General features: G+C 41.4%; 1 protein-coding gene across 3 annotated transcripts in view; it reads right to left on the bottom strand.

The window, feature by feature from the left end:
- The window catches only part of IFT88 (intraflagellar transport 88), a 497265-nt gene that overhangs the window by 377703 nt on the left and 92403 nt on the right, over positions 1–27159 (bottom strand). For all 3 annotated transcript variants that reach the window (XM_069202281.1, XM_069202279.1, XM_069202280.1), the window contains exons 9-13: positions 16552–16656; positions 14388–14490; positions 5229–5343; positions 4886–5117; positions 793–863 (exon numbers count right to left, since the gene is read on the bottom strand). In XM_069202281.1, the coding sequence (XP_069058382.1) occupies positions 793–863; positions 4886–5117; positions 5229–5343; positions 14388–14490; positions 16552–16656 (626 nt within the window). The remainder of the gene's footprint in view (positions 1–792; positions 864–4885; positions 5118–5228; positions 5344–14387; positions 14491–16551; positions 16657–27159) is intronic.

Raw genomic sequence — 27159 nt, forward strand, 5'->3', positions numbered from 1 at the left:
GAAACTCTGGAATTCCTGGATTCAGATCAATGGAGCCCCAGATTAGTGTCAGACCATCTGTTTAAACTGCTACTCGTGAGGGACTTGAGTGTAAATCAGCAAGTAATTCAGTTGCCTGTACTGGTACCAGGAGATAAAATGTACTGACCCAAGGCACACGTTTTTGTAATGATTTACTTCACTGTAAAATCACAAAAAAAGTTATATAAAAAAAGTAACAAATCCTACACTCATGAGCGAATACATACACCTCCCACACACACACACCCCACCCCACCAGTGAAAACAGCACTGCCCTTGGACGTGCTTCTGGACCTATTCTCTAATGTGAGGAAATATGCACTGCTTCTGCTTTAATAAATGTGACCGAAGCCTGCATTGCTGCTGCCAAGCTGTACCTCTTCTAGTGTCTGAAGAAGCATCCAGTGCTGCTACTTGTACTGCACCGATTCTGTGTACACGAGGAAACTTGCACAACTGCTTTTGTCAGGTCCCTACTGTTTGCACTAGAGGAGCTCACACTGCTTCTACCCATGCTGTGTCTGAGTTGTTACTAAAGCGTGGCAAAAATATTTTCATCATACAAACGTCAAAACAACGCACGCTTTTAACTAAATTGTAATAATTTGCACCTGTAATTAGAGGGGACAGGAAACAGTTGTGAAAGGTTACTAAACTATGTAGTAAACATTTCAGGAATGAATATAGAGTACAACATTGATCTGTTTCAGACACACAAAGTACTGAGCCTAGGAAAGCTTTGCAAGAAGGCGGAATAGTAAAAATAATTACCTTTCACGTTCCATTTCCCGGAGATGGTCATTTTTAATGGCTTCAATCACTAAGGTGGTGTGTGGATCATCCTGTGAAGAGAAGTGTGGTGCATAAAAAGTAAATTTCTTCATGATCTTAAATTTGCTGTTGATAAGTAGGTTTGATACATCTCCTGGTGAAACAGGCGTAGTATGTTTTAGAAGAAAGAGGGTGTCATCACCATGAGTGAATGCATAACATTAAGTCAGTGTAAAGATAACAGTGTACTCATACTCTGAACTTTAAACATACTCTGAAATCGAATTATATGAATTGGATGAATAGCTTCCCAAGTAGCACTTAATGTAGAAGCACTAGTCCTCCTATGACTAATTGGATATTTATTCATACTTGTAAATTACTAGGTGTTTCAATAGTCAACAAATCAATAAGTATGAAGAGCTGAAAGGAAGATGAGATGGCGTGCACATTTACAACAGCAAACAATCAAGAAACCACTTAGAAAGTACGCAACAGAAAGGAATGTTACTATACTACATAACACTGATTAATGTATGGGCTATCTTTGCTATATTTGTGAAACTGTTGATAGTGTTTCGACATTCTTACATAAGGTTTAAAGTCATCATCAGCACTATTTTTTTTTTAGAACAACAAAATCTGTGAAAAGAATAAACGTAAACATTTCTGGGAAGAATTAATGAACTGGAGAGGTGTTTAACACAGAGATAACGGAGACACCTACAGCGATTACTGGGCCCGAGTACTCACTGGAAGAGAGTGGGCATAGGGTGTCAAAGCTCACCTCTACTAAAGAATATGAGGTAGACACTTGTGAATACAGGCAGTAATACAATTTATTCTGAAGCGGGAAATTGCTAAAAACATAAAAAATGAAATAGGGAGGCCTAAAGGTGGGATTAGGAAATCCAAGGAGAGGCCTTACTTACTAAATTAAGAAAAACAGTGTAGTGAATGAACAGGCAGAGATTTCTGTGCAAGAGAGGTGACAGCACGACTGATCATAGTCTCCCTGAGAGCCTCTCTGGGAATGGTGGCGCTAAAACGGGATAAAATATATTATATGTTAATTCTTAAGTGCAAGAGAAACCATGGCTTCATAGTGCCAGAGTAATAACGCTAAAAAACTACAACCTGCAACTAGCATAAAGATTAAGAAAATATAAAAGCAGACTTAAACAGTCATGTTTTCAAATGCTTTCTGAAAGGGAAAACGGAGGTTTGTGAGCACAGGGTAATTGGAAGAAGATTCCTCTTTCTGGCTGCTGTAAAAGGTAATGTCCTCTGAGAAGGTTTTGGTACAGACTTCTGAGACAACAAGTATAGGTTTCCTACTAGAGTGTAAAGGTCAAGTTGGAGAATGGTGGCAACATTTATTAACTAGAAAGGTAGGATCATGATCATAAAAAGGTTATAGAGAATGGCTAAGAACTTGAAACAAATTCTATATTCAACAGGGATGATGTAATCCTTCCTAGCTTCATTTTGCAATTAAGCGTGCAGCTGCATTCTGAATCAGCTCTAGTCATCTAAAACATTAAATAGCAAGAGCTAGCATACTGTAGAGTGGGTTAAATTAGAGTGGTTACTACTTGTTTATGAAAATTTCTTGCAATGAATGGTAGAAACATTTTTTCTCAACTTCAGGTGCCAGAACCACATGCTTGAAACCTCTGCTATTTGGGGTTCTAATGAGCGCCTTTCATTTAAAATTACGCTTAGGATTTTTAACAGTGTTTACTGGGAGAGGTGGAGGACTCATTCTAGAGGGCCAGGATTTGGTCTTCCAACTGTTGTACAGTTTCTGATAACCACTACATCGATCTTGGTAGGATCCAATTGAGAAAAAAGTGTAGCCACCCAAACACAGACAAAACTGAGGATGTTAGGCATGTTGGTGCTGGAGTTAGAGGGAATTCACATTTTTCAATGCCTCTGTGCTATATGCATACATAGAAAAGTGGTCATTCATGTTTTATAGTGTAAAATCAAGCAGGGCAATATGCGCATTAAACAATGAAGGTGATAGTTTTCACCTCTGCGGAACTTCCCAATTTACATGGTGTGCTGGTGACAGACATTCTGAAGAAAAGAGGGATGAAATAAAGATATTAGCTTAGTGATCAAATGAAAAAGGCCATAAGCTATAATATCTTTGCTGGATATTTCAAAGTTAAAGCCGCATGAATCAAATGTAGAAGATCATCTTCTACTACTGGTCTTAAACAAAAAGTTTCTAATTTTAATGAAAGTGATGGACACAAACAACCAGCGATATTAAAATGATTGAGATCCGATTCTTTGTTGGATCTAATTTCAGAAATGTTGCTTGTGAAATAAGAGCAAGTATATTGCTTAAGATTTGTGGTGCATAAATTCTTTGAATTGGTAAAGGCAAAGACAAGTCAAATATAGGGTTGCGCACACCGCACACACTGTGACATACTTGCTAGATGTGTGTGGAGGATATACAAACATAATTAAGTTAAGATTCATGGTGAAAATACACAATATACATAGATCTGTAATTAATTTATTTATGTGAAGGTGATAATGTAGATTATAGAGAATTACCTCAATGGAGCTGCAGACTGCAGTGACAATCACCCATAGAAAACACTTCATAATTATATTGCTCTCATAGCACTGTAGGTGGTGTCAGAGTACAATTAATGGAAGATGAAATGCTTGAAGGAGAAAAGCAAGCCCACCTGCCTCTACTGTATGTTCTGAGAAACCACAATTCTGGAACAGTAATCTCTCGGCCCACATGGTATAAATGTTCCATAATTACAGTCTCTTAGCATATAAAATGTAGAATTATTAACTGTGTTGCAGACTATCAGCTAGTCATTGTGGATTTCTATTCCTTGAGCATGTTCAGGCAAATGTTAATTGAGTTGCATAACAGTGCGTGTGCAATGGTGTAAGAGTTAGTGTCATAAAGGAAAATGGAAATAAGAGGTATACTTGCTCTTGCTGGACTAGACAACATAAATCAGGAATGGTATGTAACACTAACATGGCCATATTTTTATATTCCTAACTGAAACTATATCTGCATACATAGGAGATGTGTCAGTAGGCTTAGCCCTGAGAAAGTTCCAAGGTTTCAATAATCCAAGAGAAACAGGTTTCAGCTGGTTGCTATAAATAAAATATTATAAGTGAAACTACAGCTCATTGATAGAACACTGCCCTGATGGTTTCCAATCTGTGTTGAAAGTATTGGTGTGGCATGAATCACTGTGATTAAAGAAGATAATGTCTAAGACAAAATATTAAGAATAGAAACAAAACTTTTACAATTTCAGATGACTACAGACTGGTTATTGGACTCCGGCCACCTTATCAAAACTAACTGGTAATTTATTGTTGGTTTGTCACACTGGTAACAATTTATACCTTGGAATTATGATGTGCACAAACTTCTTCAGCATTTGATAATTTATCAAAAAAATTGAGTTTGCCCTTTATTCAACATGGCTTCATGAAAAACGTTAGTGCTTGTAATCAATGTATGAAATAGGCAACCTATATAACTTTCCTAAAAAGATGTTTCGGACTTGGGCGCAAAGTTGGAAACTGCCCATATTTCCATGCAGAACCCATTCCAGGAGTCACCCAAATTAAGCGTAATAACAGGTTTTGCAAAGGTATCTTATTTCTGGTGCTAAATCGAGGAAATTTGTCTGGCAATATTTTGGGGTAAGGACGATGCTGTGCTCAAAAACGGTTGCAAAGACACGTTTCTATGCTATTTCCCCGTACATGCTGCCAAAGAGAAAAGGGTATTTTACTTGGCATATTTAGGCCTAATTCTACTACACCACCCTGGTTGAGGGTGTATGCGTTGAAAGTATGCCTAGAAAAATAGTTCTGGTTTATACATAAGAGACATTTAATAAATGTGCTAGACTATAATACTCTCTGTGGCTGATTTTATTTGATATATAAACAAATCATTTCATCATAAGTGTGACCATCCCCTTCACGGCTCTAAAGGGGACATAGCTCATCAGCAAAGGAGCATGATTAAGGGAACTATGTAGGTAAACCATGAGTAAAACACAAACTCATTTCAACTTACATTCGGTGCAATATATTTGTCATCCTCATCTATACCCAATGGAACAGCAATAAGTTTCTGGAAAGCTTTCTTCATTTTATCCCGATCTCCAACCGCAAAATAGCAGAGTATGAGGTTGAAGCCAGCCTTCAGATTAGGAGACTCACTCATGATATGTTCAAATGAAGTAATCGCATCGGAGTACTGGCCTGTCTTTACAAAGGTCACCCCAATGTTCTGCATTATTTTGATTCTGAAGAAAGAAAAGAGTATTTGTTGAATTAACACTTCGTTCTGTTGTAATGAAGTGGTAGACATATACTTATTATGATAAAATGCTTTGTAAAAGTAGTTCTACACTCACCTCATTTCTTTATGGGCACTTGGAATCTGATCCAGAGCCATTCGATAGAATTTGATTGCTTTGGAGAAATGCCTTTGCTTCAAAAAAATATTTCCCATGTTCACTTTCAGTCTCCCTAATACAAAAAGGTAGCAACATCTTGTTACATTAAGATACAAAACCTTACTATACTGATTGAAACTATACATATTAAATACTACTTGCCATTAGAAGTCATTTATTTTTCTGTCTCACTTTTAAGCTTTTTATATGAAACTCACCCCGGGAAGTCGGTTACTGTCATCACACATAACATAAGAAACTTCACAAAGAGCCCGGACCAGGCGGGTATACCGTGGTAGCATTTTTGTGAACCTGAGGTAACCGACCGTGGGATCAGATCCCCAAACTGAGGCAACTTGTGGACCACAACTGCATCTTTTCACCAGACAGTTCACAGATGGTTTACACATGGTTTTGATCTGTCATAGACGGTCCTCCCACTATGTGCTTTAACCTAAATGTACATTGAAACATTTGCTGTTCTTAGCAGCATGTGGCATGTGTTTTGCTGTATGTATAAAACCAATAAAATACTTTTTAAAAAATGAGAACGTTCACACTTGGCTGGGGGTCTAAACCATACTCTGTGGATCAGCCATGCTGGAAAGCATAGCTGAAAAGAGAAATGTGCATCAGCTGAAGAGTCTCTAGTAAGGTATCCTGCCACAGAGAGCCATTGTGCAGCCAGTCATTCCACACTGAGAAGGGGCTGCTTGCACCCCTAGGTAAGACCTGCAGCAGAGATAATAAAGCTTGGCTTGCCTGAGGTAAGACACAGGGCTTTGATCCCACAGCACTTAAATCCTGAGCTCAGTGTAGTACTACTTTACAGAAGGGTTCCAAGCCATGCACTAAGACCTATTTGGCTTGATCAAAGACAAAGAGGCATATAGGGTGGACACAGGCTGCTGGAGGCAACTCCAGCTATCCCTAATGGGTAGAGAGGCCCTCTAAAAAATGATCTATCCACCGAAATGTCTCTTTGTGTTGAAAAATATTACCTTTTCGGTCCGAGGCAGGTTTTTCCGCTATGTAGATGGAGTCACAAGGGGATAATTAGGGGAAGGAGAGACGCCAAGGATTGCAATGGCGACCCTGACTAGGAAGCCCCAGGAGGGTAGAATTGCCCTCCTTGATTAACACCTTTACTATTGGGGAACACACCTGCAAGTGATAAATGATTGGGTCTTCTCTACACAGCACAAACCGACCCCAATGGCTGACAGATGATTAATCGACCCAGAAAGCTATGTTAGGGGCCTAAATGAGAAGTGGGATTACACTGACTGCAATAATAATAAACACATGGCTTTGGATGACCGAACTATAAACTGGAAGGGTAAGATGACACTGGAAACCCTCCGGTGTGAGTCAGATATTTTGAGGGGTTAGGAAGAGAGAGAGATAAAAACCAAATGGGACCTGCTAGGCATCTCAAAGGTGGGCGACATGTGGTGGGATGATAAGATACTACCATTCACTGCGAGAGCAATATGTACGATGGGGACTGGGGTGTGGCTTGCCGCTACCCATGAGAAGTGGCCATACGGGCAGGGTTCCAACTGATTCATCTAAAACGACTCCATAGAGTGTATAATACTAGGACTCGGTCATAACTCATGACAAGGATCAGATAATGATCTTTACCAATGGGGCTGACAGCAGAGGGAAGCTTTGGTGCATACACTCTGGGGCTGTCCCAAGATCCAGGGCTTTTGGAGGGATGAGGGTCGCAGGTTATCAGCAGTCATGGACTTTTTGCTGGAACTTACTCTGCAATTTGTGACCCTGGGCATCCAGGGGGAACAAACACTGGACTGCTGCACGCTCTTGTTCTGCAATGTAGCCCTGATGGTGGCACCGTGTGATGTGATTAGACATTGGGGGTGCGATAAGACTCCGACTTTGCGTACCTGGGAAGCAAACTTGGACTGGTGCATGAGTGCAGAAAAATTGGTGTACCAGGCACGGGGTGTCCAAGAAAGTTTAAAAAAATATGGAGTAACCGGGGAGCCGCAGAGGATGCAAACCCCTGATTGCTGCAGGCTGGAATGAGCAATAGATGGAGGGTGGTGGATGGGGTCATCCTTGGTGCTGTGCGGATCTTCTATTGTATGATTGTGGTAAATGGGCTGGTGAGCAGCCCCTAGAGGAGTGCTGTGATTGGCCTGACAGTGACAATGAAAAAAGCAATGGCCTTCTCTCCACTGGAGTCATATTCCATGGGGAGGGGGAATTTTTTTTTACTGCCTCTTCCCACCAGGGTTAGCCTGGCGGTGATGGTCAGTGAAAAATACGGCTATATGTCTGCCCACATAAATTGGGTAAGTGGTCATAATGTCAAATCTCTGGTGGCCCTTACTCCTTCGGGCCATCAGAGAAGTTTGGCCACATTGGAGACAGAGTTGTCTCTGCCAGTGACAAACTTTGGCCCGCCTGCATAAATTTGGTGGGCAGGCCATTACATTGATGTTAAGTAGATTTAATCTTTGTTGTGGTGGTGTATGCCTATCGTCAATAAATAAATCAGGCGTCGTCACCAGGGAGTGGGGGCGTGGCCGGGAACATGGCGGCCGTCTGAGGAGCCGGTCGTGGAGGACGCCGCTCCTGGAAAGATAATGTGATGTTAATATAATCCCTTACCGGGGGTTCGCAGGGTTTGGAAAGCGTGACAGAAGCGCGTCTGAAGGGATTTGTTTTCTTTTTTTCTCCCCGTTTTTTCGATTCGGCGGGGCTGCGAAGAACAAAGGAGCTGGCGGGGAGACAGCTCTCCTGGGAGCACGGAGCTGCTTCGTTGCTGAGTGCCTCTCTGAAACTCAACTGGGTCAGAGAGGCAGCTGCTCGCGTTTCCCTCTGGGGGAATCAAGGCAGAGCCAGCACAGGTGTGGATATCGGTGGAAGTAAGAAGAATAGGTGCTTCAGGATTGTTCAGCAGGCTGAGGACTTGGGGACGTTTGAGTTTGGTAGGAAAGCACCAAGACTGGAAGGCTTTTTTCAGGCTAATGTTATAAATGTTGAAGAAACTTTATTAGAACTTATGGTGGACAGGGTAAAGGGGCAGGTGGGGTTCGGGAAAGAAGTGGGGAAGGTGGCATTTAAAAATTGCGCTGGTCAAGTAGCGTACTCCCTCCTTAGCGCCAAGAAAAGTAAGAAAAAGGTTGAAATTGAAAGTCTGGTCCCCCCGCCTCAGAAATCGTCTTTTGTGAGAAGTAAAGCAGCGCAAGATAATAGTTCTGTTAGGAGGCAACTGGATGCGAAGAGCGTTGGTGGGCTGAGTTACAGGAGAGCTCGTGTCACCCCTTCAGTTAGGTCTTATTTTCGATTACTGCCAGGCGCTCCCAGGGTGTCAGCCGGAGGGAGGAATGCGCAAGAGTTGGACAAAATGGACAAATTAGAGTTTACCGCTAGTCCAGAGGGTAGAGGCTTAGACCTCCGGGTGGATGGGGGAAGTGGGATACAGCATCCTCTTCCTGTGAATTCCATAGAGAGGCAAAACAGAAGTGAATGTAGTGCAGGTTTCCCAACCCGTCGGAGAGGATCATGGGAAATCAATTGCGAATATGTTGAAAGCATTATCTATGGAACTGAAGAATGGCTTTGAGACATCTAATGCCAATCAGGTGGAGATAAGGGGTCTCTGTGAAGATCTGGGGAAGAAAATTGATGATCTGGCAGGGCATACTGCCGCTTTGGAGGAGGAAGTGGGGGAGTTAAGAGTGGCGGTGGAAGAAAATAAGGAGCAGATAGGATATTTAGAAGAAGGAGAAACAGGGGTGATGGCTAAAATGAAATCCCTGGAAAATAATATGAGGAGGAATAATTTAAGGGTTCTTAGGGTCCCGGAGGGGCTGGAAGAAGGTGACTTAAAAGGGTTTATGGCACGTTTGATAAAGCAAGAGGTGAATGTGGAAACATCAGAGGAAGATATTGTTAAAGATATTCAGAGGGTGCACCGGATTCTGGCTAAAATGCCTTCCAACAGGGTCAAACCAAGGAAATTCTTAGTTTATTTTCAGACATACTCCTTGAAGGAACATATTCTCGCCCAGGCACTAAAATAGAAATCGTTGATGGTAAACGGATCCCCTTTTGAAATCAGGTCAGACCTTGCGGCTGTGACTTTGAATAAACAGTGGGAGCTGGGAAAAAGAATAGATATTCAGAGAAAACTGAGGGCTACAGCTCAGTTGAGATTTCCTGCGTCTCTAAGAGTTATGGTAAATAATAAGATGTGTAATTTTACGGATTGGAAGGAGGTGGACGAGTTGATCATGAAAATTGAGAAAGAGGGCAGGAATGAGGCAGGTCTAACTTAAGATTGGAGTGTTCTCCCAGTAGGGAGGAATTGTGGGTAAGGTCCTAACTTAGGAGCGGTGATCCTCCTCTGACCTTGAGTCAGGTCAATGTTCAGGTGGGTTCCCAGGGGAGGAGGGGGATTGGGTGGGATGCAGGAGGAGGGTGGAGGGGGCAAAAAGATTATTTTTGGTGTAAGTAGTTTGGGGGAAAGGGAGGGAGGGGTGGTGATGGTGAGCACTGGGTGGGGAGTAGATTACAGGATAAAAAGATCCTCAATGTGGTAGGTAGACCTTGAGGGTGGGGGAGGGATGAGGGGTGGAAGAAGGTAGGCGGTTTGGACGTCGGAAAATGGCAATGAAGAACTTGAGACTCCTGTCCTGGAATGTAAATGGTCTCAGGGTAAAGAGTAGGCAGAAAATGTTGGTGCAATATTTGTGAGATGTCCTGTTCGACGTCTTGATTTTACAAGAGACTCATCTTTCCAGGGAGGAATGTTTTGAAGTTTTTAAGACATGTGCGTGGGTCCAGCAGATAGCCACCTCAAATTGTTTGAGTGGTAGTAAAGGAGTGGCTGTTCTAATTAAGAAACACGTCAGTATTCCTTTTCTGGAAGGCCCCATAGATAACTCGGGGAGGTGGGTGGTGAGGAAGCTGTCTGCTTTTGAATATCGCTTTACCTTGGTAGGATATCACGGTCCTAACAGGGATGATGTAAGTCCCTTAAGGGAACTCTCAGATTCTCTTTTACAATGTTTAGATCCAGTTTTATGGGCAGGTGATTTCAATGTTGTTTTGAATTACGAACTAGATAGATCAGCGGGTAGTAGGTCCAAAGTAAACGAGAAAATGCAGGGTCAGATTCGGGTAATGATGTCCCAATGGGGGTTATATGATGTTTGGAGGGATAAAAGTTGGTCAGAGAGAGGTTATTCTTATTATAATAAGAAGTATCGGCATCATTCCAGAACTGACTATTTCCTGTTGGATATGGGTTTGAGGGACTTGGTTGAATCAGTTGTACATATTGAGGCCCATTTATCAGATTACTCGGTGGTTAGTTTAGTTCTTAGGTTGCCAACAAAAAGGAGGGAACATAGGTGGACTCTAGATAGAACTTTGCTTCTGGAGGATGAGGTGGTTACGGAATTGCGGGCAGATTCAGTGGAATTTTTTAGAATAAATTTGGGTTCAGCTCCCTTGGTGATAGTTTGGGATACATTTAAGGCCTTTTTGAGGGGATGTCTGATTAGGATTGCTGCATATAGGAGGAAATTATATAATGAAGAAATAAGTAGGTTGGAGACTCAAATATCCCAATGTTAAGTAAGGAGCAGGGTGAGGAGTTGGACAACTTTGTTAAGCAACGTCAAACAGCTAGTTTAGAGTTGGCAGCTCTTTTGTATCGCAGGGTTAGATTGAGATGTGAAGCTAATAGGGTGATGCATTTCGAGTATAGTGAGAATAGAAGTAAATTGTTGGCTTGGAAGATAAAAATCAGATAGGGTCAGGAATCAGGTGACAGAAATTCGAGATGAGAACTCGGGTAAGATTCGTAAAGGTGTGGAGCAGGTGGAAGAGGGTTTTTTAAATTTCTTTAAGGATTTATGTAAGGAAGATTTGAAGCCGTCTGAGGAGAAATTGAAGGAGTGGCTTGGGGAATTAGAGTTACCGACTCTGGATGAAGAGGAGAGAAGGATGGTTAATGAACTGGTACGGCTCAGTGAGGTAGAAAGGGTCATCTCAGCTGGTAAATTGGGGAAGCAGCAGGACCAGATGGGTTACCGATGGAGGTTTATCGAGCTCTGGGTAGCAGCATTTAAAAAATCCTGAAGCAATTATGTGACAAGATTATGGGGGGAGATGAGAACCTTCCTCCTTCTTGGAAAGAGACGATTACTACGCTAATTCTAAAGCCCGGTAAGGACCCTAGGAAGTGTGATTCATACCGCCCAATTTCACTGTTAAATTGTGACTATAAAATCTTTGCTAAACTCCTGGCTGATAGATTAGCGATGGTGATGGTGAAACTCATACACACAGACCAGAGAGGGTTTCTGAAAGGTAGGCATATGCAGGATTTGACACAGGGCTTGGTAGGGTCGATTGATTTAGCTACGTCATTGCACATGCCTTTGGCGGTGGTAATGGTGGATGCAACAAAAGCATTCAATAGGGTTAACTGGAGTTACTTGATGACGGTTTGTGAATCATAAAATCGGAGGCCAATTTATTAGAATATTGAAGATAATCTATCAGGACCCAAGCGCAACAGTACACTTACTTCGTTAATAAAGATAGAAAAAGGGACGAGACAGGGGTGCCCATTATCCCCTCTATTATTTGATCTTTATATTGAACCATTAGCCTGTAGAATTAGGAGAGATAAGAGAATACCGCCTTTCCGGTGTGGAGACCTGGTTAAGAAGGTCTCTTTATATGCAGATGATCTAATGATTTATACAGCGAACAAAAGCCAGGCTAATCCAGTTCTACAAGTGTTAACGGAGAATTTAGGGGGGGATCTCTGGTTATGCGATTAACAATCCAAAGACTGGAATTATGGCATGGAACTAAATGATGAGGTAGCAAATGTAAAAAAAGAAGTCAAATATTTGGGGATTACGGTAACACAGGATTTATGTAAAATGGCGGAAATAAACCTTGCTGGGGTTATGAAGGAGGTGGACCTTTTACTGAGGAAATGGCTAAATCTTCCAATAACTATAATAGGTCAGATTAATGTGGTAAAAATGGTGATAGTTCCTAAATTAACTTTTATTTTTAATGCATTGAAATTAATGTTTAACAAGGTTGCTTTAAAGAAGTTACAGGGGAAAATTAGTAGTTTTATTTGGGCATCAAAAGGTGTTCGTATATCATGAAAAAAGCTCAGGAGAAAGAAAGAAAAAGGTGGTCTGGCAGATCCTGATATACAGTACTATGCATGGGCATATTTGTTAAAAAAAAAGGAAGACTGAGTTTTGTTGCATGTCATCGTTCTGAGCTGGGGCAGGTGTTATCTGTTATAATGGAAGGCCAGGAGGTTCAGAGAAGTTTTTTGTATAAGTTTTGGGATTCGAAGTTCTTCAAAAAAAATTGATTCAAGATATTATATGATTGGGCAGTGTTGTGGTATGAGGTGAGGAAGATTACGAAGTTGTCATATTATATTGAATATGCGCAGATTTGGGAGTCTCCTGGATCCCCGGAGTGGACTAAAGACGCCCTGGTTATTCCCCTGAAAGAGGCAGGTTTGTTGCAATGGAAACATCTTTGTTATAATGGTGAACTTAAGAGACTTTGATAATCTTAAAACTGAGGTAGGAGGAGGGCTGTCTAAGTTCAAATACCTTCAGATTAAGTCCTGGGCTGGGAATGTAGCAGACGAAGTGGGAAGTACTAATGGACTGGTGGACTAGATGCAGCTGGATACCTCGATGAAGAAGGAAGTGGCGAAATGGTATCGGCTGATGTTGGATATTGTGGAGGGGGAATTTAACCTCCTGGAAGAAATCTGGAGGGAGTGCTTGCCGGAGCCGCAGCTTAAAGACCTTTGGCATGTATCTACTACACTTTTGTATAATACTGTTAAACTTGCTACGTTAAGGAGAAATCATCTGTTCTCTATCCACAGAGCCTTCTGGACTCCCAAAAAATTGTCCAGGCTGAGACAAGATAACGTGGTGAGGTGTAAGAAGTGTGGTTCTGCAACAGCTGATGACTTACATATGTTTATTGACTGTCCTTTACTTCGTACGTTTTGGCAAGAGGTGGGGGATGCAGTTAATGACATTCTTCCCTCAAGTCCAAAGGTAAGACCTTCTATTGTGATGTTTGGCTGCTCATATGAGACACGGAAAATGGGTAGAGACGGAGCTAAACTGTTGTTTTATATGATGCTGGTGGCGAGAAGGGAGATTTGTAGGAAATGGATCAGCGCTGTCCCCCCTACTTTTATTGAATGGAAAAATTATTTAATTTACTATTATAAGTTTGACTGTTATAAAGTTTGTAAGAGGATCAGATTTTGGAATCCGCTGAAGCAATGGTTGGGAAGTGGGGAGGTATAAATAGATAGGAGGTGATCCTATGATTATATCCTTCCCTCTGCTTTCCACACTAGAGTTTTGGATGGAAGGTTTGTCCCAGACAGGGGTGACGAGGTTAGGGTTTGGAGGAGTGCAGTGGGGTGAGAACCTTTGCTGCCCCTCCTCCCCCCTATTGGTCATGTGAGGGAAATTTGGAAGATATATGAGGATCAACAAAGAAAAAAAAGAAAAATTAATAAATAAATCAGGCTCAGAGTGCCTAAACTCATCAGTGACTAAAGAGGCAATATTGGCATTGCCAATGCTTGTACAGTAGTTGTTTAGAGGAAAAATGGAAAGTCCAACTTTCAGAGATCCCTGCTCAAGTAGAAAATAAAGAAGGATACACTGGCATAAATATTTTAATATTCATGAATATTAATGTACTTCTAATTGTATGGTGCAGCTCTATAAGGGGGAGGCACTATGTTGTGTTTTTCCAGAGAGCCACAAGATCAGGGAGAAATCAGAATGGAAGAAACATAGGTTGCAGCTAAATGTTTAACTAATGGATGGTGAGAAAGAAGGTAATCTAATGGAAAAGCTATTAAAAGACAAGATAAAAAGAACATTTAAAAAAAAGTTAATATAGACAAAAGAAAACCTCTTAGGGACTTTTTTTTGGAACAATTACAAAAAACTGATTATGCTTGCATAAAAGTAGATACTCCATGGATGGTATGTGCATGAACCCAACAAATGTTAGGCAACTGGCCACTGTGGTTGTACTTACCTGCATTGCTAAACATCTTATTCTTCACAATAACCTGATAAGTATTTAGTGCTTCGGAATGTAAATCATTTGCCGAATACTGGCTGGCGAGGTTGAAAAGGATCTGGAAAAGAATGACAAAGCAAAAGTGTGAGAACCGGCTACCAACACACCAGAGAAAAGTTAGAAACATATATACTAACAAATGAGATTACTCCATTTGTCAATGACCATAATCATGGCTGTACTTTGAAATTTGAGTCGCCATGACCAGTAGTAGAAAAGACAATACATGACAAAACAACTATAATGTGTTTCTAATTTATTTGACAAAGGAAACTTGCATAAAGTTTAGTTTAAGGTCACAGCATTTACAAGGACTGTTGAGGCCACAGGATAACAGCATCGTGTGTATGCCTGGCAACCTTCACACCCCTTTCCACACACACACCCAAACTACCAGAAGTGCACAGAACAAAGAATAATTGAAGGTAAACTCAGCCTATATAACCCAGAAGCAGTGGCCCAGTCTTAGACACACATCATGCCAGCAAGATAGCAAGGCAAACTGTGTGGTTAGACATGCGGACGTCGTCAGACCTATACGTTTTGATGGCCTTAGCTCTTCCTTTCACTGCAGCTATTTTCCCAATTGTTCCAAAACCTAAGACCATCATGTAACTTCTTCAAATGGCACACATGTATATTTCCTATTTCTTACATACTTTTGAGTGAGTTTAATGCTGGCTGTGTAGAGGGTGGTTCTTATCACATGCACCTCAACAGGCAGAATGTAAACAACAAAGGAAGGGACAGGTTTACACATAACTTTTTTATGAAGAGCTAGGTTTACACAATATTATTTTTTTCCAATCTAGGCAAAAGCAAATTGGAAAAAAATGGAAATACAATTTTGTGCACGGGAGAATTAAAACAAAATGTATATGTTCTCATTCTAACTGACTGCCAATGTGTTTGCAGATGCTGCTCAGCATTGGAAAAATATCGTTACTGCTAATTCTGAAAAAAATGTATGATTATGGATATATCATGCATATATCATGCATGCTTCATGACGCAGTGGCCATTTTGTTTCTTCATTTAAAATACCTATCTAAGTTGGCAAATTTAGAAATGCAGTCAGCCTGACTTCAAGGCTGTTCTTGTACATGTATTGGAGCTTTGACGTACGGCTCGGTCAAAACGTTTTTTAATTTTCAAAAACAAAACCCTAAAGTGGGTTTTTGAAAATGAAAAAAGCTATTTCCTCCTCTTCATGGTAGTCATACCCATGGCGAGGGGGAAATTTTTAGTTTTTTCCTGCCTTTTATCGCCTGAGTTTGCCTGGCGGTGAAAGGACAGTGAAAAAAAAACGGGTATAAGTCTGCCCATATAAATAGGGCGAGCGATCAATGCCAATTCTCTGGGGGCCCTTACTCCTTCAGCAGAGATAGAGGTTGCTTCTTGAAGAGGTTAATTAAACAAAAAAGTGCACCAAAGTGCATTTTTTTGTAAAGAAAGAAAGAGCCTGGCACCAAACTAAGAGGCAGGGAGGAGAGAACAGTGGGGGAGCAGGTGGGTATGGACGGGTGAAGTAAGTGTTGATATGCAAAATGAAAAGCTGGGGAGCAATAGAGTAGTTGGGTTGTAGGTATACAAATAAATATAAAAAAGGGATAAAACCTAGCAGGACAGGGTTTGGGAAGAACCAGGTAAGAAGGATGAAATGGGGAGACATGGGATGCAATACAAAGTGCACAGGGAACTGAGCACTGATGTAGACAGAGAGAGAGTAAATAAACACATGGACTGACATGTAGTGCTTAAGGAAAAAGAATAAAAGGATGTAAAAGACGATATGCTCCAGGGAGGGACAAGCACAAAAAGAGGAAGGAAAGCTATCAAATAAGCAAACAAGTCTGACAAACAAGTCAACCTATGATAAGCAACAGGCTGGCCGACAGTCCACTTGAAGTAATGTTATTGTCAATAACAGGGCTTCCATAACAAACAGCTGAAAGCTGTCTATAGACAAGCCTTTAAAATGGCAAATTAAGAAAGATTGTGTTGCCACGTTTATAAGAAAACACATACAACAGTAATCAACAGCTATTTTCTAAAATCCATTAAAAATAAGTGGGGTATTTACTAGAGTTTAATAAAGAGGTACTAATATTCTACTTACAGAGTACGTGAGGTCCAGATTGATGTTTTCTGGAGAGGACATTTGTTCACGTTGCCTCACCAGTACTCTTTCTTTTTTTCCAGCTTCTTTTGCTTTTTCCAAAGCCTGAAATTATTAAAGAAATAAACAGATGAATTATCTCCATGAGTAAGTCAACACATCTCTAATGTAGGTAGAAAAATTAAATTATTTTACCCCAGTATTTCTTCGCTTTCTTTTTCTTCATTTCCAACCCACATGTTCAAATGCTAGTGTTTAATATGGTACTGTAGGTGAGCATTCAACTGTTCCAAGTGCATTCACTATAAAAAAAAACAAATCCCTCTCCTTCTCCCTCTCCCTCTCCCTCTCCCTCCCTCCCTCCCTCCCTCAAAATGGAGGTGGTCATGGTTGAACTATTGTTGATTGCGAGCATCAGAAGAATTTCTCTTCCGGCCCCATCGCAACAATGTTAACATGAGCAATGACAACGCTGTTTTATACTGAAATGAATAAGTGAGTGGGTGTGAATCACGAAAGCAAAGAAGAGATTTGTCACTTGATTTACAAAGAAGAAGGAAATGTGCGGGCAGCACAGTATTATTTTTGCCTCTCAAAAAAAACAAAAAAAAGTGTTGTTTTATTTCTGAAAAACAGAAACAGCAGAATTCTTGCAGCGCTCTCTTACTAGTGTGTGGGTCACTACTGATCTTTCCTTCCCAGGACTTCTATGCCCTGCATGGAGGACCTAGGTAGGAGAAATCGGTGCCAGGAGGATGTACTACATAGGGAAGGCCTTCTACGCACGAACACCAGTGGCCCTGTAGTGAGTGAGTCAATGGTGATGAATTTCCCACGTGGAACTGGAATAGGTTCTGCCATTGGAAATCTGGCAGTAGCCTTACTTGTAAATGAGGAAGAAGAACCAGGGGTTTAATGAAGCAAAACATTAGCCAGTTTACAGCGTATGTACCTACCTCGACCATTCCGTAAATGATCCTCATAGCCTTACAGTTCCCCTTAAACCCTGTGACATATAAAGAATAACTACCCCAAAAATGACTGTGCACAGAAAAATAGATAATGCAAACAGGAGACCTGTTTAATGATTAACTGACGCAGATAAGTGTTACACATGCAAAATCTTAGTGACCATATTTCAGTCCACTTTAAACCGTAAGGAAAGTGGCCAAACAAATGTCCATGGAAGCTGTAAACGTGCTTCCGCTGGTCACAAATTTTAGCAGGTTTTTATAGTTCAGGTAACTAGTCGCTTTTCATGCATCTTAAATTGTTTTCCACCCCAATATTTACAGTTTCATAGATACTTATACGCAATCACTTACCTGACTGCAAAATACAACAGCTGATTATCGGAAATTATATATTTATTGTTCTGTAATCGATATAATTCATCACTTTTTCAGTGTGCATTCGCTGTATACACATGACATTTAAGTGAAACTTTCATCTATTAAAAACAATGATAATTGTACAGGAGCTGTCAAAATTTTTATTTCATACAAGAGAGGACCAGGCCAGACCGGTGGATACAAATTTAGAGCTTATCAGTTTAACCAAGTAATCTACATTCCATTTTGTTTGTAACTCGCCAAGGGGAATCGGAAAGCAACAAAGTATTTGTTGTGTTTTAAAGGTCTGTTTTTAATTGTACAGTTTCTACAACCCTTGCTCATTAGTATGGGCTACTCCTCCCCAAACGTAAAGTTACAGGAAAGTCATGAGGTCTCCCTGAAGATTGTTTGGTTCCTGTGTCCCAGATCACCTTCATGAAGCCTGAAGCAGAACGTTGTATCCTCACATATCTTCAAATCTGAACTGGAGCAATAAGCATTCATCCTATCACATGCTTTGAACGTTTCATCTGCCAGGGAGTTATTCCCTTTGATCATCTCCTAATAGTTTTTTGTCCATCGTTTTAAATTTAGCAGACTGTTGTTATTTGTTAACTGTGTTCATTCTGATCTCATGATTGTCAGGACTGCTCTTCCACTGAAGTTACTTTTTGCTTTAACTTGTAAAATGTTCCTTGGAGTTTAGAAATGAACTTCTGAACCTTCTCATGGGCTGCAAGGACAGGTGCTCTTGTGGGTGGCGTTGGGTCTAATGGGGATTGCTCCCTAAGTCTAGTCTTACTTTTTCTAACCCGGGGAACAAAATACTCTGCATCCAATGCCTTCTCTTCCTCGTGCTTTTAAGATATGCCATATCTCCTCCCTCTGGGTGAAGTTCAGTCTTTCGCCTCAGAGCTGGGAATATATATAACACTGTTCCCAGGGTAATACCACTTCCAGCCATTATGCAGGTGATCAGGTTTGTTACATCTAACGTGTCAACGCATTTCACTCCCCTGTGATGTCTATGAATTAGCATGATTATCCTACTCCTGGTTTCGGCAAGATACCTATGAGTGTCTTCAATCATCCACCAACAACATTTCGATCTGCGTTAAATTGCCAACTGTTTAAAACTAAGTTTTCAGACATTTATCTTGATCTTCAGATCTATGTTCTTTTTCCTGATTTACTATAGGCTCAACCCAAGTACAGTTTTGGACAACAGACGCTAATGTCACAGCACACAATATTGACAGCACTTGCAATGCCTTGGGCCCTTTACTGTTAGGTCCTTCAGCAACTCAAAATTAAATCACACAGTAACTTACACACCCCCTTAGTGTCATTAGCTCGTGACATCTGACATAATTTCCTGCAAAGGTCTGTGGAATGAGACACCAGTGTGGGATATCATGGAGGCCATAGGCAAGGTAGATTAAAAAAGTCCTTGGAGAGGAATGAAGAATAGCAGGGAGAGTTTCCTGCTAGTATTGTGGCAGACGATAGGTGCCCCAAACCTTCTTTGTTTTCTGGCCCATCTTTTGATTCCAGTGAATGTTCTCATGGGAATTCTGACAAAGAAGGGGTAATAGTCCTTTTAGGTTGCAAGAGTGACAGAGCTCCTCATGCATACCGGAGATTATCATAGAAAATGACAGAACAAAGCAACTGAAATAACGTAACTTCATGAGAATATAAAGAGGGCCTTAGTTACTGCCTTCCTTCCATGATCAAACATAACCTTGTTGTGTCGCTTGGTTTAAATTACTTAGGAAGGATGCATGTTCCCAGACGTGGGTGCAGACAACATAAGCATTTGCCAAACTGGTCAATGTGATAAATGAAGTGAACCAGTTCCATTTTCTTTCCCCTTAGCATGGTGGATACAGAAAGACTGCAACAGTTCAAGTGGAGAACCTTCCGTTTAAAATGGCAACATCGTTCAAAAAAGTTCCAACCCAAAATGTATGTAAGGAACACTGCATGGAAAGAACTACTGTCAACCACAAAACCATATTTTTATCTTTGTTCTTTGAAGTGGAAAGGTTCAAATGTCTTCAAAAACAGTATACAATAATCAAATATATCTATCAGGTGTTCAGTCGTTTCCATCCTGAATTACATCACTGAGTCATTTGAGAATCATTGGCATAAAAAAAAAAAAGAAATGATGGAATGCTAACAATTCAAAGATGTTTGGCTAAATCGGAGCATACCTGAAACACATTATGCCGGGCAAAAGTATTTTGAAAGAAAATGAGGGGGGGGTATCTGAAAATATTGAAGTAAAAGCTTGAAATATTATTGATGGAAATACAGAAAATAAAATTATGAAACGCCCATACTTGGTACATGTTAGAAATTAACTGATAACATTCAAAGCACAGAATAAAGAGAATACTGACATACTATGAAGTAATTTGTTAACATGCTAGACTATGATCCTACTGAGAGTCTTGAACATTTGCGGTACTAGTCAGTGCACTTTAGTGCTTTGGCCCTCAGAAGGGGCTGCCTACGCAACGCCACAATGGCACTTTCGGCTGCGGATGAAAGGCATTCCCATATGCAGCTTTGGTGGTCGGAAACCCCAGCTTCAGAGTTCGAGACTCCCATTAGTCCGTTCTCTGTGCAGGACACTTTTTTGTAGGATTTCCCTTAGTGATGAGTTTCTTGTAGAGTACTGCAATTTTTTTGTGACTGTATGTATTTAATTTAAAAAATTGGCACTCTGCAAAGGTTTACAGTTATAGTGGGGTGGGGCACAACAGATCAACAGGAGCAGCTATTCTCTTCTGCAGCACAATCGTTTCATGCCTGGCCTACCCTTCCTAAGAGTGATATACACAGTTGTGAGACTTTGCACAGTGTAGTTTTCATAGCCCCAGGAGTAGAGCCCATGTGAGAGCCAGCTCCTCATTTTTCCAGTGTGGTAGATCTGACATGTGTTTCTTTACAAGTGTTCTACATTACTTTGTTAAGTTGCACACCAAAAAACGAAGTAAATCGACAAGGCCATAACACTGTCAACAAATGATGATAGTAGATCATATAAAAGGAGTTCAGTTTATTTGTATGCCTGACTGTTACAGTTGACTGTGGGTTAGTATGAGCTGTGAAATCATGGGGAAAAGGAAAGCCAAAAGCAGCCCGCAGGGCACTACAAATTGTAAAAGGGTGGCCCAACATGCTGCTGGAACTGTGTGATAGATGAGATTGACAATCACATTGAAGAAGTGGAAACCATACTAAGGCGCTCATTACAACTTTGGCGGTCAATTCCATTCACTGCCAGTGCTGGCGGTCAGCAGACCACCATATTATGAGTGGTGGTTGCTCACCGCAGTTTTTGAGGTGGAGAGCAGCCATCATTAGTTCTGGAGGTCGGCGGTGCAGAGGCTGTTCCCTCACCGGCACCGGCACGCCAGCAGGACTCCGCCCACTGTATTACGAGCCGTAATACGGCTCGGCAGTGTCCTGATGGTATGGTGGCAGTGGAGAGGGAAGACTGCCAGGACCCATCCCTTCCCGGACGCCCTCCTTGACGGAAGAGCTAAGTGGGAGTCCGAAAGAGGAGTAGAGGGGGGTCTGTGGTGTGTTTGAGTGTGTGTGTGTGTGTGTGTGTTTGCGGAAGGGGTGCTGAATGCATGCGTGTCTGCGAGTATATGTATGTGTGTGTGTATGTGTATAGGGGTGTCTGTATGGATGAATGCGAGTGAGTGGGTGTGTCTGAGTGCATGTATGCATATGCTGAATGGGTGTGTATGTGAATGCATGCGTCCATGGAGGGGTGGAGGGGTGCTTGTGAGTGTATGGGTGGGTGGGGGGGATGTGTGCATGTGTGGTGACGTGTGTGTGTCGCCGGGTGCGTGACCACCAGGCCTTTCGTGGCAGGGTGACCGCCACGGAAAGCCTGGCGGTGTGCAACCTCGTAATGTGGACGGCAGCTTGAGGACTGCCACCGGATTGGAGGAGGTCACTGCCGACCGCTGCGGTGCAACCGCACCAACAGGCCAGGCGGAATTGTGGAGGTTTGGCTTCAGCCAAACCCTACATCTCATACTGCGGCGGTCTTCATCGCCGGCTCCGCAGCAGTAAGACCGCCAGAATCGTAATGAGGGCCTCAGTAAAGGGGCAACACATGATTGTTCAGACACTGTTCCAAAAACTGCTGGTGTATTTAAAAAGGGTCAAAAACCTATTAAGATATCTACACAGACCACCACTGCAACACAACCAAATAGTGAGGGAAGGGTTGCTGTTGATAGCAGCAAGGGAATGCTGATTGCTCAAACTGCAGAAATGCTCTACAAAACCAGGGTAGCATGGATAAGAGTAGTACAAATAATGTCAGTTACATCCCTCAAGTACCATGTACGAATCGATATAGCCCCCTTGCCGATGGTGGTTCTATGTGCCCCCCAGGGTGGGGATGTACGGGGCGGGGTGAAACTCTCAATAACAAGAAGGAACATGATCATATGAGAGAGCTTATCAATCTCATTAACCAGTGGGGGTGGGGGGTTGAGGGTCAGCAAATTGTGAACACAAATTGTCCAATTAAAGTCTGTGATTGAGAGGGTTGGGCTGATTCACTCATTGGGGAAGTACAATGTGTGGAAGGGGGTGAGGCCTAAGGAAGAAGGAGCAGATCAAGAGAGGGTAGCCCAAGCCCACAAGAGGCTACAGCATCGGAGAAAGAAGCTAACCTTACTGAGGATGATGTGCCACTATGTAGTGCTACTCTGAAGTGTACTTGAGGGAACAGGGCTCACACGCTTCCTGTAAATTTCTTACATGGGTCCCCACAAACTGTTTCAACACATAGCATCGATCAGTCATTAGAATAAAGATGTCTGCCACTACTTCCTATTACTACACAGACTACTCAGCAGGGGCGTTAGGGAGAGCCTTGGGTGAGGGGCTAAGATCGATGAGAAGAAGTCTGTGCAAGGAGGTTGCTGCTTACGGCAATATTCCCAAAAGGTTATATATGGTCAATGTCCCCAGACTACTCGAGGGAACCAAGGAAGACAGTGAGTCTCTTAAAAATAAAGTGATCCATTGGGTAAGGAACCATAGGCACTGCTACTCCTTGGGAAGATCAGATTTATTATTGGTGAAGCGCTGCTATTCCCAGAATACACAGAATGATTACATAGTTTTAGAGCTAAGTAAGGACTAATATGCCACTGGGCTTGTGAATTTAAACCTGCGAGCATTCCCCCGTAAAGGATCTCAAATCCAGTTTATATTTAATCCACCACCCAAAGAGTGTCCTACCAATGAGCGTGAAATACCCCTTGACAACAAAGCGAGAGAACCCAAAACAAGTTCTACTATTAACTGTAATGAAGAGGACCTTAACAAGGTTGGTTGAGTCAGGGATGTTAGTGATGTATCTTCTGGTGGTAATACTATAATGAACACATGCTCAAGTCTCATCACAACCAAGGTACAGCCAAGTAGGCAACAAGTTAGTTATGTGAATACAGTTAGGCACATAAAACAGGGTAACGATCGCTTAGTATGTACCTCAACCCAGGATAGGGATAATGGATTATTCTCAAATTTTTTTCCTTGGAATATTGCAGGTTTTAGATGCGAGAATGATCCAGATTGATGAACTTTTGCTAATAAATTTCACATCTGTTTGTTCCAAGAAACCTGCGTGTTACAACCGATATTCAGGGTACGTTTCTTTCAATTATAGCATAGAAGCAAGACCATCTACTGCAGGCCGCCTTTCAGGAGAACTAACAATTTGGATTAGGACTAACTTGGTATGCAATATACGGAGGTTAAATCTTAATACCCATGATAACCTGTGCCTTGACATTCATTCTTCTTAGGAAAAATTGACTTAAGATTGCTAAACATCGACAATCGTCCTACAAGCCAAAACTGCGAGTCTGAAACTTTCTTAGCTCTAGCAGATTGTTTGGAAATTTCTAATACTAGGAACCATCTTGCTAATGCTGGGGAATTTAATGTGACATGTGAACCCCTGGAAATCACCCAAAATCTCACACATGGAGAAGATAAGGAAAGGGGTATCGCCAGGTTATTGAATTCCCCTTTCAAGAGACGTTCTAAGGTGGCTTTGCAAATTGCATCCATCTTGCTAACCTACAGATTACGCGCATCTAATGGGTGCACAACATCCGATAGAGAAGCCAAGTATGCATTAAAAAGGGCAAGTTCTGAAAGCGGAATAGACTACTTATTGTTAGACCTAAATCTCTGGTCCCACTTGTAGAACATGTTGGTCACTAAAAGAGCTGACAGTGACCACAAAGCATTGGCCCTAGAATTATAGAACATTTCATATCTCACCTCTAATGATAGTAATGGTGCAGCTCCACCATTAATATCTTCTAATAAGGGCAGGAGATTGAAATGGCCTTGTGTACAATCTGACAAGGGAAGACTTGCCTCTATATATACTGAAGTTTCTTCCTCTTTAAGGTTAATGGGTGGCCAAGTCCAATCATAGTCAGGTATTATGCTCATTTTTAATAAGCTTCTTACCTCTATAAAGGCATATTTTTATAGAACATCAAATTTTCCTAGATGGGAAGGGGCAGAATGGTGCAGTAATGATGACTGTAAGATAGACAGACGCAATCTAATGTCTGCTGTAAAATGCAGCAGGCAAATAGCCATAGCCAAAGGAAGGAAAATATACAACAGAGCCCAGGCATATGTAAAGAAGAGCTTGGAGGAGGAAAACTGGCTGGAACTGGCTAGGACAGCCGTAACGATAGACAGTCAGTCCTTTTGGCATTTGCTTGCCAAAGGGGTACATTTCACTGTAAAGGAAGAGGATTGTTACATACAGCCGCATACCTGGGAACAGCACTTCAGCAAGCTTTATTCTATCAAAGAGAACGTAGGAGCATCTGATTCTAGTAGGGAAGGTCAGGATGAAGTACAGAATAGGGGTAGCGGGCAGAATGTTTTCTTCTCCCGTAAGATAAAATTGCTGCAATTGAATGTTTGAAAAAAGGAAGCGTGCCAAGACTAGATAGAATACCTGGTGACCTTTATAGTTCTGAGCCAATTGTATGGGGTTATATCTTAAATAGAATCTCTAATGCCACAGCGATGGGGCCAAAGTAACTTGAAACATGGAATGGGTCTGAAATTATTCTGGTTTACAAAAAAGGGAACAAAGGAGACCCAGCTAATTATAGACCCATCAGCTTGACAGATAATGCAGTAAGCAGGTCCTGGCAAAGATATAGACCTGGATGGAGAACAAACAATTCTTATCCCATCTGCAAGCAGGCTTCAGAATACACAAGAGCACTTTAGGCCATGTATTCGGTTTCCTTCAGATTGTATGGAAAACTATCATAATAAGTAAGGGGCACTTGTAGGTAGTGTTCGTTGACTTAAAATCAGCTTTTGACTTAATTCCCCGCAAGAAGCTGTGGGTTAAGTTAAGGGAGATGGGGGTGCCATTGGATCTGTCATGTTTAATAACCTGTTTAAGGGAATTCTGCACAACTGAGGTGTGGTAGGGAGGGCAAGTTAAATGAACAAATAGATATCTTGAGTGGGGTCCGACAAGTATGTGTCTTAACCCCAACCTTGCTCACACTATACATGAATGGGCTAATAGACACCCTTATATGACTACAAAGGTGAACCCCCACAAGCTAGTGGGCCAGCAAATCCCTTCCCTCCACTTTGCAGATGATACATTATTATCTAAAACACCGATGGGGCTGCAAAATATTTTGAACCGATTCTCAGGAACCTGTGAAAACACTGGCTTGGAATGTAATGCTCTTAAAACCAAATTCATGACCTTTTGGCCCCACAAGACATTTAAAGGGAAGATATGCCTGAAACAGGTTAAAGACTTCGACTAGCTGGGTGTAAGACTGTCTAGTAATCTAAAATGGACTGCTCAGATTTTAAAAAGCCAGATGATTCTGCAACACATCGGGGTGGGGACCATTGTTAGCAAATTGAACAGATCTACTTATCACCCAGTATCACCCACTCTGGAAATTTACCATGATGGGGTCTTGGTGCTGCTCTATATGGGGCACACATTTGGGGATTTAGCCAGACTAAAGGCCTGGAAACAGAAAAAACAGGCTCATTAGATCACTATTGAACATGCCCAGAAATACCCTGCTTATTCCGCTATACATAGATTAAAGCCTGAAAAATGTATCTGATCTTACTATACTTAAACCATTAGTTTACTGGGTTAAGCTTTGAACAGGCAAGTTCCAAATTCCAATTGAACAGGCTGTTGCTGAGGGTAAAGAGTTAGACAAAATATGTCCAATACCATGGTTTAGACATGTTAAGATGTGGTTATATAAAATTGGCCTGCATGATGTATGAGACTACCCAGATAAACTTGTGTGATTCCCAAACTGAAATATAGATACTGGGATTATGTATTTGGAACATGGCTGCTATCATCAGCACAGGGCACTTTAACAAGTCACTAAACGGCAGATGAGTACTGTATTAGCATTTTGCCCGATTTGTAATTGTACCATTGAAACTATGGAGCACTTTATGTTTTTCTGTACTGCATATGTGAAAACTAGGAGGAGATGGGTAATTTCAGTCTTTTGGCGATTCTCACTAACAAGACTCACTGTAGCTACGCAATTACTGTGTTCTGAAAATATTGAGTGAGTTGTGCTTGCAGAATCAAGATATTAATTGTATGCATGGTGCATTAGATGTAAGATATTAGGCATTACTGATCTTTTTAAAGACAATTGCCGACATTAACTATTGTATCTGTATTGCTAGATGGCTTCAAGTAAGAAGATGAATCCTCCTTTATATTGCTATGTTATTTGATGATCTCAAGTATCTTTTACAGTTGGGAAGTTGTAAATATTTCAATGGACTTTTATTTTTTTTTATGTCTTATGTGTTATGTATATATGTATTTTTTATCATACATTTATTAAATAAACTACTGCTACTACTACTAGTTATATTGAGTACCACTGGAGATGAAGTTCTAACATGATAAAAGATGACATTCTCTGCCCTGGGACTCATGGTGGCAAAACAGGATATTATAAGACATGGGGAATCCAATGGATCACCATGAAATAACAGTGGCAGTTAGGAATGTGAGAGGAGGGGATGCAAAGGGAAATTCCACATGATTTGGGGACCATTAAGGGACCTCTCAGGATGGGAATCTGACAGAATTAGCTGAGGGCTCTACGGCCCATCACAATGGAACATAGATTGTAGGAGGCCTCCAGGAAAGAAAATG

The sequence above is a fragment of the Pleurodeles waltl genome, chromosome 8 (assembly GCF_031143425.1).
Source record: "Pleurodeles waltl isolate 20211129_DDA chromosome 8, aPleWal1.hap1.20221129, whole genome shotgun sequence".
NCBI classification, from domain to species: Eukaryota; Metazoa; Chordata; class Amphibia; order Caudata; family Salamandridae; genus Pleurodeles; species Pleurodeles waltl.